The sequence below is a fragment of the Pristiophorus japonicus genome, chromosome 1 (assembly GCF_044704955.1).
Source record: "Pristiophorus japonicus isolate sPriJap1 chromosome 1, sPriJap1.hap1, whole genome shotgun sequence".
NCBI classification, from domain to species: Eukaryota; Metazoa; Chordata; class Chondrichthyes; family Pristiophoridae; genus Pristiophorus; species Pristiophorus japonicus.
The window spans coordinates 474,907,219-474,919,286 of record NC_091977.1 but is presented as its reverse complement, the minus strand read 5'-3'; the positions used below and the strand labels follow the sequence as shown (position 1 = coordinate 474,919,286).

Genomic DNA, 12,068 nt, shown 5'->3' with positions numbered 1-12,068 from the left:
AATGTTTAGCGTAAGGCCCATGCTTTCATAAGCCTCAGTAAATACGTTGACTATGTCCTGGAGTTCAACCTCTGTGTGTGCACAGATGCAGGCGTCGTCCGCGTACTGTAGCTCGACGACAGAGGTTGGAGTGGTCTTCGACCTGGCCTGGAGACGGCGAAGGTTGAACAGCTTCGCACTGGTTCTGTAGTTTAGTTCCACTCCAGCGGGGAGCTTATCAACTGTGAGGTGGACATGGCAGCGAGGAAGATTGAGAAGAGCCCTGCTTGACCCCGGTCTGGACATGAATTGGGTCTGTGATGGATCCGTTGGTAAGGATCACGGCCTGCATGTCGTCGTGGAGCAGGCGGAGGATGGTGACGTACTTTTGGGGGCATCTGAAAGGGAGGAGGACGCTCCATAGACCCTCGCGGTTGACAGTGTCAAAGGCCTTTGTGGAAGCAAGTCTTCCTCGATTCCGAGGGACTGCCTATGATGCTTATATTTAACTTTACACCAAATAAAATGTAGCCCAACAAGCAGGAAAAGGTAACATAGAAACATAGAAATATAGAAATTTACAGCATGGAAGGAGGCCATTTCGGCCCATCGTGTCCGCGCCGGCTGACCAATAGCTACCCAGCCTAATCCCATTTTCCAGCTCTTGGTCCGTAGCTCTGTAGGTTACGGTACTTTAAGTGCACATCCAAGTATTTTTTTAAATGTGATGAGGGTTTCTGCCTCTGCCACTCTTTCAGGCAGCGAGTTCCAGACCCCCACTACCTTCTGGGTGAAGAAATTTCCTCTCATATCTCCTCTAAACCTTCCTTCAATTACTTTAACTCGATGTCCCCTGATTGTTGACCCCTCTGCCAAGAGAAACACGTCCTTCCTATCCACTGTATCCAGGCCCCTCATAATTTTATACACCTCAATCAGGTCTCCCCTCAGCCTCCTCTATTCCAAACAAAACTGACCCAGCATCTCCAGTCTTTCTTCATAGCCAAAATTCTCCAGTCCAGGCAACATTCTTGTAAATCTCCTCTGCACCATTTCCAGTGCATTCACATATTTCCTGTAATGTGGTGAGCAGAATTGCACACACTACTCCAGCTGTGGCCTAACCAGTGTTTTATACAGTTCAAGCATAACCTCCTTGCTCTTGTATTCCATGCCTCGACCAATAAAGGCAAGTATTTCATATGCCTTCTTAACCACTTTAACTACCTGGCCTGCTATCTTTAGGAATCTGTGGACCTGCACTCCAAGGTCCCTTTGTTCCTCTACACTTTTCAGTGTCGTACCATTTAATGTGTATTCCCTTGCCTTGTTAGACCTCCCAAATGCATTATCTCACATTATCCGGATTGAATTCCATTTGCCACTGTTCTGCCCACGTGACCAGTACATTGATATCTTCCTGCAGTCCGCAACTTTCTTCTTCATTATCAACCACACAGCCGATTTTAGTGTCATCTGCAAACTTCTTAATCATACCTCTAACATTCAAGTCCAACTCATTGATGTATAATACAAAAAGCAAGGGGACCAGCACTGAGCCCTGTGGACCCCCACTGGATACAGCCTTCCAGTCACAAAAACACCCATCAACCATTACCCTTTGCTTCCTGTCTCTCAGCCAATTTTGGATCCAATTGCCACTTTGCCCTGGATCCCATGGGCTTTTACTTTTGTGACCAGTCTGCCATGTGGGACCTTATCAAAAGCTTTGCTAAAATCCATTTACACCACATCATATGCACTGCCCTCATCAACCCTCCTGGTTACCTCCTCGAAAAATTCAATCAAGTTAATCAGACATGACCTTCCCTTAACAAATCCATGCTGACTGTCCTTGATTTATCCTTATCTTTCCAAATGAAGATTTATCCTGTCCCTCAGGATTTTTTCCAATAATTTTCCCACCATGAGGTTAGGCTGACTGGCCTGTAAATACTCGGTCTATCCCTTTCTCCCTTTTTAAACAAAGGTACAACATTAGCAGTCCTCCAGTTCTCTGGCACCACACCTGTAGCCAGAGAGGATTGGACAATGATGGTCAGAGCCTTTGCTATTTCCTGTTTTGCTTCTCTTAACAGCCTGGAATATATTTCATCCTGGCCTGGGGAATTATCCACTTTCAAAGCTGCTAAGCCCCTTGGGCAGGCCAACTGTTCCAATGCTCCTGCTGTGTCTTTCCCAAACACACCAACCTAGAAAACTAGCTCATACAAAAATAGTTCAAAAACAGCCATGAATGATGTATGAAGATGTTTCAAATATATCTAACAATTTCAGGATAAGTTGGCTTGAGAAGCAGAGTTAACTAGAGTTCACTTGTGTAAGCTGTAGGTATACCCGACAATCAATCACTTAAGTTGCAGCAGAGGTGTGGGGGGGGGGGGGGGCGGTTACTAGAGTACACAAAAGTGCCGTTTGCAGCATGTGTGAGTGGTGAAAGAATAACATTATCAGTCTGTGGGCATTGCCTCTCCCCCATAAACTTTGATTTTTGACACTTTATTTGGTGTGCTGTCATTTTGGAATCTACTTTAATTCTGTCCTTTAAGCCAAACATTTATTATCATTAGGTTACAGTTATTTAAAATATTTACAAAGTAATTGTAGGGCCTTCAGTACAATTTTATAGGATACAGTTCCTTTCAGTGAGAATATAAATCCAGATACATCATGTTAATTCGGGAACTGAAACCTTCTACAATATGCGTCTATAATAATCCTAGCTAGCAGTGAATCTTACAATCACAATGCAAAACTGAATCACTGTCGCATCTTACACAGAATTACATAGAAATTCCAGCACAGGAACAGACCGTTTGGCCCAGCCAGCCATGTGTTTATCCTCCACATGAGCAATAGTCCTAATCCCATGGCCCACCTGGTTCCCAAATCTCTGTATTCCCTTTTCCTTTAACTACCTATCTAATCGATTCTTAAATGTTGGCATGGTCACTGCTTCAATCACTAACTCTGGCAATACATTCCAGAGCCTCACACCCTTTGTGTAACAAGGTTTCTCCTGCTCTCTGTCCAAAATCTCTTACGTTTAACCTGATATCCAAGTCTCTTTGTTCGATTCAACTCTTGGACTAATGGCAGCCCAGGGCTGGCAGAGGTTTACCTGGAATGAGAGTAGGTTGATTTTATTCATTTTTTAAAAAAATTTAGTTTTAAGTAGCTTCGAGAGAGATAAAGGAGAGTCAATATCATTGAAGCAAAACCTTAGAAGTGAGATTTGATGGAAGAGTCACACCCAAACATAGCATCTGCCTTTTCTTCTCTTAAATGTTGATCCACCTGCCTTCTATTTCAAATGCTGCATATGACATTCCTCTGCCACCTATTTTAATTTTAACCCATTTGAAATAAATGTCTGATCCATTTAGTTCTGACAGCTTCCCAGCCAGCCCTGCGACTAGTCTGATTGGTGGTCAGCCTCCAATCCCAAAGCTGACCTTTCTCGTGAAATGCTGAAAAGTTGACACTTGGAACAAAATGTCTTCTATCAGCTTCAAACAATGATGGCTGGCATGTAGGATTTACATGTTCTGGTTTTATTTCAGAATTAAAGTGTGTTTGTTTTCTTTTGTTTTACACCCTCCACCGCTTTAGGCCTGCCCACTTCAGCAGGTTGGATGTGTGGCAAGTTCTGTTAGTGGCTGAAAAAATGAAGTTCTTCCAGTCCAGCATGTTTCTTGTGGTAAAATGTCAGCGCTGGAGGCAGTTTTCACTTAACTAGAAGACACTTCTTATTGACTTCTTTAAATAGTTTCAATTCTTTGTAGCTTACTGGCATCATATTCTTATATTATACAGATATTTGAAAGTATGTTAATTTCTATATCACTAGGACTTTATTACGAAGAATATTTACTACAACCCAACCTACATGGACTGGATAATATCAGGTCCTTTATTGGCGCCTTTGAATACGATCTACAAATAGGGAAAATAGTTTATTCTAGTCTCTACAGAGTAACATGTTTGGTCAACATTTATTAACCTAATGTTGTCAAATTGTGGAATGTCACCAGACATTTCTGTCCATCAGAACTCACTCACTCATCCAGAATGTCACTGGCCTTTTTCATCTCTGACTGTGCTTGCAGGACTCAACATTTAATTCTCTGCTTGTTATGGAATAGGAACTGAGGAGGGATCAAAGATGGGACCGTTTACACCGGAGACAAACAGCTTTTATGTGCCCTAACCCAACCAACTGTTACTATAGACCTGGGTGCAAATGTCTGAGGAGTTTTACCTCACCATGGTGGCAGTCCTAGGCTTATCACATCTTTTACAGTCAACCTGCAGTGTACCGATGTACACAGATGTTGTGCTTGCCAGCGCAAACTCTTCAGTTACTTTCCCTATGGGATGCTGCCGGCAACACCAGAAGGCACTGCACTTTTCCCATGTGTCACATTTCACCAAATTACATGGTGTGTATGTGACTCTCTGGGCCCCCTACCATAATCCTATGGCCTTCATGAACAGAAAGGGGGATCATTCCATTAATGCGCAGGTGGCCCACATAACCGTATTGCACCAGTGAATGTTTGCTCCCCTGGTGTACACATATGCACCTGCTATGGCCCATTGCACAATCCCCACCATTGTCTTCTGCCATGCCTCAAATATCATGGGATACCAATCCAGTAAATTACTGATAACCTATTTCACTTTATCAAAAGTGAACTTTGAAAAGCAAGTTGAATTAAAGTGGCACCAATTTATTTCCCTGAGAGTGAAGCAACAATGCGAGATTAATATTTTCCTAGCCCAGTTCTTGCTTCTCCATAGTGACAGTTACAGCGGTAGATCGGGAAACCTTACCAGAAACTCTACTCCCAGATACTTAAAACAAAGATAAGCGAGTGTACATTGCAGTGGGACTTATATACACCACTCAATACAGTGAACACTTTAATAACCTGCACTAATTAGATCATTGATATTCGTTTCTGTAATGTCCATCATCATAAATCATCTTGTACATTTTATTTCTGAAACAACAGGTCCCCATGTCAGCCAGAGCAAACAGTTCTTATGTGTGAGCACTACAACATTATAATACTCTGTGCACATCGTGGTTATGAAGCACAGCATAACAATGTCAGATCTATTAAGGCTGTGGCGGATATCCCGTAAGATTACAGCAGGCACGTTGAGTGTCTGCTATCCTGCTCCACAGGTTTCAGTGTAGACTAAACAATAGGAAATTAATGAACAGCCCTTGTACATCATTTCTCTGGTAATTGTATTTCATACAATTCCTGGATCTCACTCGTGTAACCTCTCCTTTCTACACTTGAGAATCAGCACAAACACAGTGTTGTTGTCTCTGTTGCTGTGACTGAAAGTCAGGAAATATTAGCCCTTCTAGAGTACTGGGACGCAGGCTGCAGGGGTGTGCAATAACAGAGTATTCTGTGTGCTACTAGAGTATACAGCCACTGACCTTCAATGCAGGGGAGGGGGTTTAGTTTCCTCATTTAATGTAAACTGAATGGGTGCAGTTAACTAACTGGCAACAAAATTGCAAGAATGCACGGCTTTGAAACGCTCATTTTCCAATTAAAGTAATTTGTGTCAGATTGCACAGTGGTAGCACTCTCGCATCTGAGTAAGAAGGTCGTGGGTTCAAGTCCCACTCCAGAGACTTGAGCACATAAACCAGGTGGACACATCAGTGCCGTACTGAGGGAGTTCTGCACTGTTGGGGATGCTGTCTTTCAGTTGTAAAGTTAAATCGAGGACTCATCTGCACTCTCAAGTGGATATAAAAGATCCCACGGCAATATTTGAAGAAGAGCAGAGCAGTTCTCCCCCGGTGTCTTGGCCAATATTTATCGTTCAACTGACACCACCAAAACAGATTATCTAATCATTTATCTCATTGCTATTAGTGGAACCTTACTCAATACAAATTGGCTACCGCGTTTCCTACATTACAAAAGTGACGACACTTCAAAAAGTATTTCATTGGCTGTAAAGCACTTTAGGATGTTCCGAGGTTGTAAAAGGCGTTATGTAAATACAAGTCCTATCATTTCCTTTCTATTCCCGTAACAGACTGTTACCTGCAAGAAAAACAGACATCCCTTTGACTTTTTGTAAAAAGATAGAGTTCACCCATATACCTTTAGGGCCATTGGCTAAAAGTAATGCTGTGGTTCTGAAGGCTTACAAGCAGTTATCAAACATTTTACTGATCTCAGCTGAGAATATTTAACATGGTGGCTCTTTGTCCCCTTACCTGTTTCTGTGTTCAGGTTGCCCTGGCTCCACATTTTTTCATTTTCTTATTTCCCTTATCAGTTTTTTCTTTTCCTGAGGATGCTCATTCATGCTGGCATAAGTTCTATAAGCCCTGTCTGCTCTCACCCCAGCGGTAATTCTTTATACATGAGTCTGAGCAGTGAGTGCCGGCAGGCCATTAGGCCATGGGAGCATCACGTCTGAGCCTGATCCTGTTCTCAACTGGCTTCCACACATGTGCTTTCCAGCAGGATCACTGACTAGCAGTGAGGAGTAGGAACCCTGGCTGATTCTTCTCCTCTTAGCCCTAGGAGCACTGCTGCTAATTTAGGCATCCCACCAACTAAGCTCAGCTAACCCAGCCCAATTCCAGGATCTTTTTCAAAATGGGATGTGGGCGTCGCTGGCAAGGCCAGCATTTATTGCCCATCTCTGTCCTTGAGAAAGTGTGGTGAGCCGCCTTATGCAACTGGGTGGCTTGCTAGGCCATTCTCAGAGGGCAGTTAAGAGTCAACCACATTGCTGTGGGTCTGGAGTCACATATAGGCCAGACCGGATAAGGACGGCGGATTTCCTTCCCTGAAGGACATTAGTGAATCAGATGGGTTTTTAAACGATAATCCGGTAGTTTCATGGTCACCATTACTGATGCTAGCTTTTTATTCCAGATTTGTTTTTATTTAAATCAATTATTTGGATCAAACCCAGCATCCTCCTGGTGTAAATCTAAGTTCTATAATGGGCATTCGCCATACAAACTGAGCCATGGAGGTGAAGACTTAGGACGTGACCACCTTTTGTTTAGTAAATGGGGTTTTATCCAAAAACCATTCGGAAAACTGATTGTGAAGATGGCTGTAGGAAAGGTCAGCTTCTCTTGGAACTAAATCAATAAGCAAATGAGTGTTTGAACTGCTTAATATTAATTGTATTGCATCAGATCAATATATGGAGAATCTATTTCTGTGGACAAGTACTAGAAGTGCAATGGGCGAGATTAGAAGAGAGGGCTCTTAGATTATGGAATATATTGCAGTTTCTACGTCTTAAAACATCCACTATAACAGGGGCAGTTGCTTATATCGGCCAAAAAGCAAAAACCATTACCTATTTGCATAAACGTCAATTTCAATGCTGCCGGTCACAGTATCTTAATGCTCCGTTTATTTCGGGTAGAAACAGCTGTGCTTATTCACTAGTTTTCACCTCGTTTAGTAGTTGAAGAGAATGTTCCATTTTCCTCTGTGTAAGTGACATTCATTCGGTGTTTGGGTTGTTTGAAATGGTTGTTTGGTTAAGGAGTTAAATTTGTGAGTTGTCTCTCCTCTGGATCTTGCTGAGATGCTCTACCTGGTAATGGCTTGTTTCTGACTGATGGGCCCTGCTCCTCTCTCTCCTGATGCCCATGGCCAGCGTTAGGGTCCTTGGTCAAATATGTGCATCAGTTTGGCTTTTGCCTTTTGCTCAGATTACACACCTTTGTCACATATCCAGTTTAAATTATTCTCCGTGGCCTTCAGCATTACTTTGTATTACATGCTTAATATGATGAGCATCTCATTCCATTCTTCAAAATGCAGTATGGCGCTGCCACGTTCTACCTACCATTACGTATAGCGTCCACACGAACACGCCCACTATAAGCATGTCATATTTCCCATGATATGCCCCTGTCATCTTGGTCTAAGTAGCCATTCTTCATATGTGAGTGTTGGCAGGCTATTCAAAGATGGTGGCCATCACAGCCAAGCCCGAACTTGTACTTACCTGACAGGCACGTACCAATCAGGAGCGAGAATTGTTCTCCTCCCTAGCCCAGGGGTCCAGAGGCACCTGCCACGACCCCACCTGACATCAGCTTATTCAGCAACACACATGATGAAATCTGGGACCTAAGCTCTGGAATTCCCTCCCTAAAACTCTCTGCGTCTCTGCCTCTCTCTGCCTTTAAGACCCTCCTTAAAACCTACCTCTTTGACCAAGCTTTTAGTCACCTCACCTAATATCTTTTTATGTGGCTCGGTGTCAAATTTTGTTTGATAATCATTCCTGTGAAGCGCCTTGGGACGTTTTACTACTTTAAAGGTGCTATATAAATGCATGTTGTGCAGTTTAGATCTGCACTCAGCAGTGTGCATATCAGCTTCTCTTGTTTTATTATCAGTTTTACTATCGCACAGTGACACTAGTAACAGTAAAATCCGTAATGTTCCATCCTGCAATATTTATCATTGATATTTTGTGAAATTATAAGCTCAAGTATTGTGAACCAGGCGTTTGGCAATGTGGGCAGCAGTATTTATTGAATAATTCGGATTACTAACATACTTATTTGTTCAAATATTAATGTCATTGCCAGTATTTTAGAAATGATCATTTTCCAGAGCACGGCAAGAGTGGCAGACAACGCATGAGAGAGCAATATTAACAATGTTCTACCATTCTATTTTTTGATGATATTTTACTACCATAACAGTATGCGCAGATTCGCCAACTAAAGGCTTTCTTTACAGTGTGTCCGTTTCAGAAAAATTACCAGTTTTTGAGAAATTGCAGCCAACCTTACTGGACCTTGTTTCCAAATTGTTTTCCATGTCTTGGGAGATCCTTAACTCTATTCTCACTAGTTTCTGCGATTTTTCAGTAGCTGTAAAGTTGCGAAAGGAAAATGACTTGTTCCAGTCTGTGCTGAGTTAGCCAATCTCAGGTCTGGCAGAAGTCGCTGCGCTGCAATTGGCTTCTCCACTCCTGGCTTTGGGAAAAATTACCCAGTAATTCTGCTCCTGTTATCCATTAACTCTTAGTGGAAAGTGTGTGTGTGTGTATGGACGGTTGGACTCTGGGTGAGATCAGGTTTGTCTGAGAAGCCCCTCCAAGTTCAAATAGCCTGCTCACACTCATTACTTAGACTCTGGGCCCGATTTTAACTTGCCGTTATCCCCGTCTGGTCGGCCGGGGGTGGGGGGAGTCTAAAATAAGGACAGTCACTTCCCCCTCCGATCCCGCTGTGTCCCGACGTCCCAAGTGAGCGGGAAACCTGCAGGAAGGATGTGAGGTCCTTTTTTAAATATGCTGATGTCATCAGCACTCGATCTGCAATTTTAGTTGGAGGCCTGAGCGATAGAACAGTGACGGCATTCCCATCAGGCCAGATCTGCCAGGAAGTGGATCGTGGGCCAGAAGAGGCCCAGGCAATGAAGCGGTGATAACATTTAATTTTAGGTTTCCTTGTGGGCTTTGGGCCTCCATTGCACCATCCCCCCCAGCCCCCGATCATAGCTAGAGCCCCCACCCACCCTGACACTTACCTAGTTCCCCAGCTACGGGCTCCTGCCGACAAATTGGCCAGGCCCCCATGCCCCCAGATTCTCCGTCCTCTTTGGGGCTAGCGTGCACCGTACCCATTCCCCTCTTATTAAAACCAGGGCCAAATTATGAAGCAAGGCCAAAATATGGAGCAAGGCCACTCGGCTGAAGTAAGGGATGGTTGCTGGGGGGCTGGGGAACCATATCTCTGCATGGGCCAGCATCCTCTGGAGAGCAGGGGAAGGAAAGAAGTTTAAAGCAATATATGTGATAACTGAAAAGCAATAGACCCATCCAACTATGAATCCCTTTGCTATAAATGCAAATCTGCTAGTCGGTGTTAATGCGCAATCTGTGTACTGTAGGTCTGCAGAAAGGGAGAGAGAAAGTCACATTGCACTTTGTCAGCTTTGACTCCCTACTCTGAGTGAATTTTCGTGATTCTATGTTTTCAGGGATATGAAAATAGAGAGTGGGAGGCAGAGGCACCCTTCTGGTGGAGTCGGTGCCAAGGAGATGGTGATGGGTCTTGAAGGAGTAGAGCTGGGTGCTGCTGGAAAGGTGGGTATCACGGGGCAACCTGCAAGGGTTGCAGTGAGCACTTACAGATCCACATGTGTTTTTGTCTGTGTTTCTGGTTCCAACTTTTAACAATGACTGGGTACTTTTCTGGTGAGAAACGTATTCACTAAATTTGTGTTTGAAGTTGGTGAAAAACTCAGAGTATCTATTACAAAATGTTCTGTTCCTTCAGCGGGCTCAGAAGTATCAGTGCTAACAATGTATGTGGGTGACTTGTTTTTGAGTGGCTGGAGGAAAACTGAAGGGATAATACACTCACTGGACCATAAATTCTACAATCAGTCGTCCATTTTGGTTCCTCATTTACTCGCTGTTTCTGGCAGGTTTCTGCCTTAAACTGAGCATGCTGATGCTTCTGGAGGTGGATTCTGGGATGATTTCTGCCAGATGTCTGCTCCTTGTTGGCTACGTTGCAGTTTGCGATTCCATCTGGGCCCTTCCGTGCATGTGTCACTGATCTGCTGCTGCTGGGAAGGAATAAGAGGAGGAACTGTGTTGTAATTCCTTCAATGGTAACTTGTTATGTATAAATGAGGGTTTACCCATTGCCTGTATCAGCTGATACTGGTGGAAGTGCTTTACTTGCTGATGTTATAGAAGAGCTTTTAAACCTTTCTTTTTGCATTGCACCTAGATTGAGCGGGATTTGCCTGAGGCCGCCAGAAAATTTTTGCCCCAACCCACAGTAAGAGATTCTGAATACCAGGTATGGGATTCCCAATGAGCATTCCCTTGTAAACAATTTCAACTGAGGACAAAGAAGCGTGCACCAACAGTAACAACTTACATTTATACAGCACCTTTAACGTAGTAAAACGTCCCAACATGCGTCACGGGAGCGTTATCGAACAAAATTTGACATTGAGCCTCATCAAAGATATTAGGGCAGGTGACCAAAAGGTTAGTCAAAGAGGTAAGTTTCAAGGAGCATCTTAAGGAGGAGAGTGAGACGGAGAGCCTTCGGGAGGGAATTTCAGACAATAGGACCCAGGCAGCTGAAAGGCACAGCTGTCAATGGTGGTTTGAAGAGAATCGAAGATGCGCAAGAGGCCAGAATTAGTGTTGTTGGGCTGGATGAGATTACAAAGATAGGGAGGGATGAGGCCATGGAGGTCTTTGAAAACAAGGATGAGAATTTGAAAGGAAAGGCATTGCTGGACCGGGAGCAAATGTAGGTCAGCAGGCACAGGGATGATGGGTTAATGGGACGTGGTGCGAGTTAGGATATGGGTAGAAAGATTTTGGTTGAGCTCAAGTTTAAGGTGGGAAGCTGGCCAGGACACTATTGGTACAGTTGAGTCTAGAGACACAAAAGGCATGGATGAGGGTTTCAGCAACAGATTAGCTCTGGTAGTGCAGGATGGTGGAAAAGGAGAATGAAGGGGCATTTGAGGAGACAATGCTCCATAAAAAATCACCGCTCACTTCAAAGAATTTATAGGTCACACAGATCCTGTCAAGATCTTAGTGAGGAGCTTACGTTAGCGGAATGTGCTTCACCAAGGGGGCATTACATAGAAACATAGAAAATAGGTGCAGGAGTAGGCCATTCAGCCCTTCTAGCCTGCACCGCCATTCAATGAGTTCATGGCTGAACATGCAACTTCAGTACCCCATTCCTGCTTTCTCGCCATACCCCTTGATCCCCCGAGTAGTAAGGACTTCATCTAACTCCCTTTTGAATATATTTAGTGAATTGGCCTCAACTACTTTCTGTGGTAGAGAATTCCACAGGTTAACAATTCTCTGAGTGAAGAAGTTTCTCCTCATCTCGGTCCTGAATGGCTTACCCCATATCCTTAGACTGTGACCCCTGGTTCTGGACTTCCCCAACATTGGGAACATTCTTCCTGCATCTAACCTTTCGAAACCCGTCAGAATTTTAAACGTTTCTATGAGATCCCCTCTCATTCTTCTGA

The 12,068-nt window shown here is 43.7% G+C and overlaps 1 protein-coding gene across 2 annotated transcripts in view; it reads left to right on the top strand.

Annotated features, from left to right (window-relative positions):
- Positions 1-12,068, top strand: part of cables1 (Cdk5 and Abl enzyme substrate 1) — a 242,271-nt gene that overhangs the window by 122,805 nt on the left and 107,398 nt on the right. For both annotated transcript variants that reach the window (XM_070876480.1, XM_070876471.1), the window contains 2 exons: positions 10,023-10,128; positions 10,784-10,855. In XM_070876480.1, coding sequence (XP_070732581.1) covers positions 10,023-10,128; positions 10,784-10,855 — 178 coding nt within the window. The remainder of the gene's footprint in view (positions 1-10,022; positions 10,129-10,783; positions 10,856-12,068) is intronic.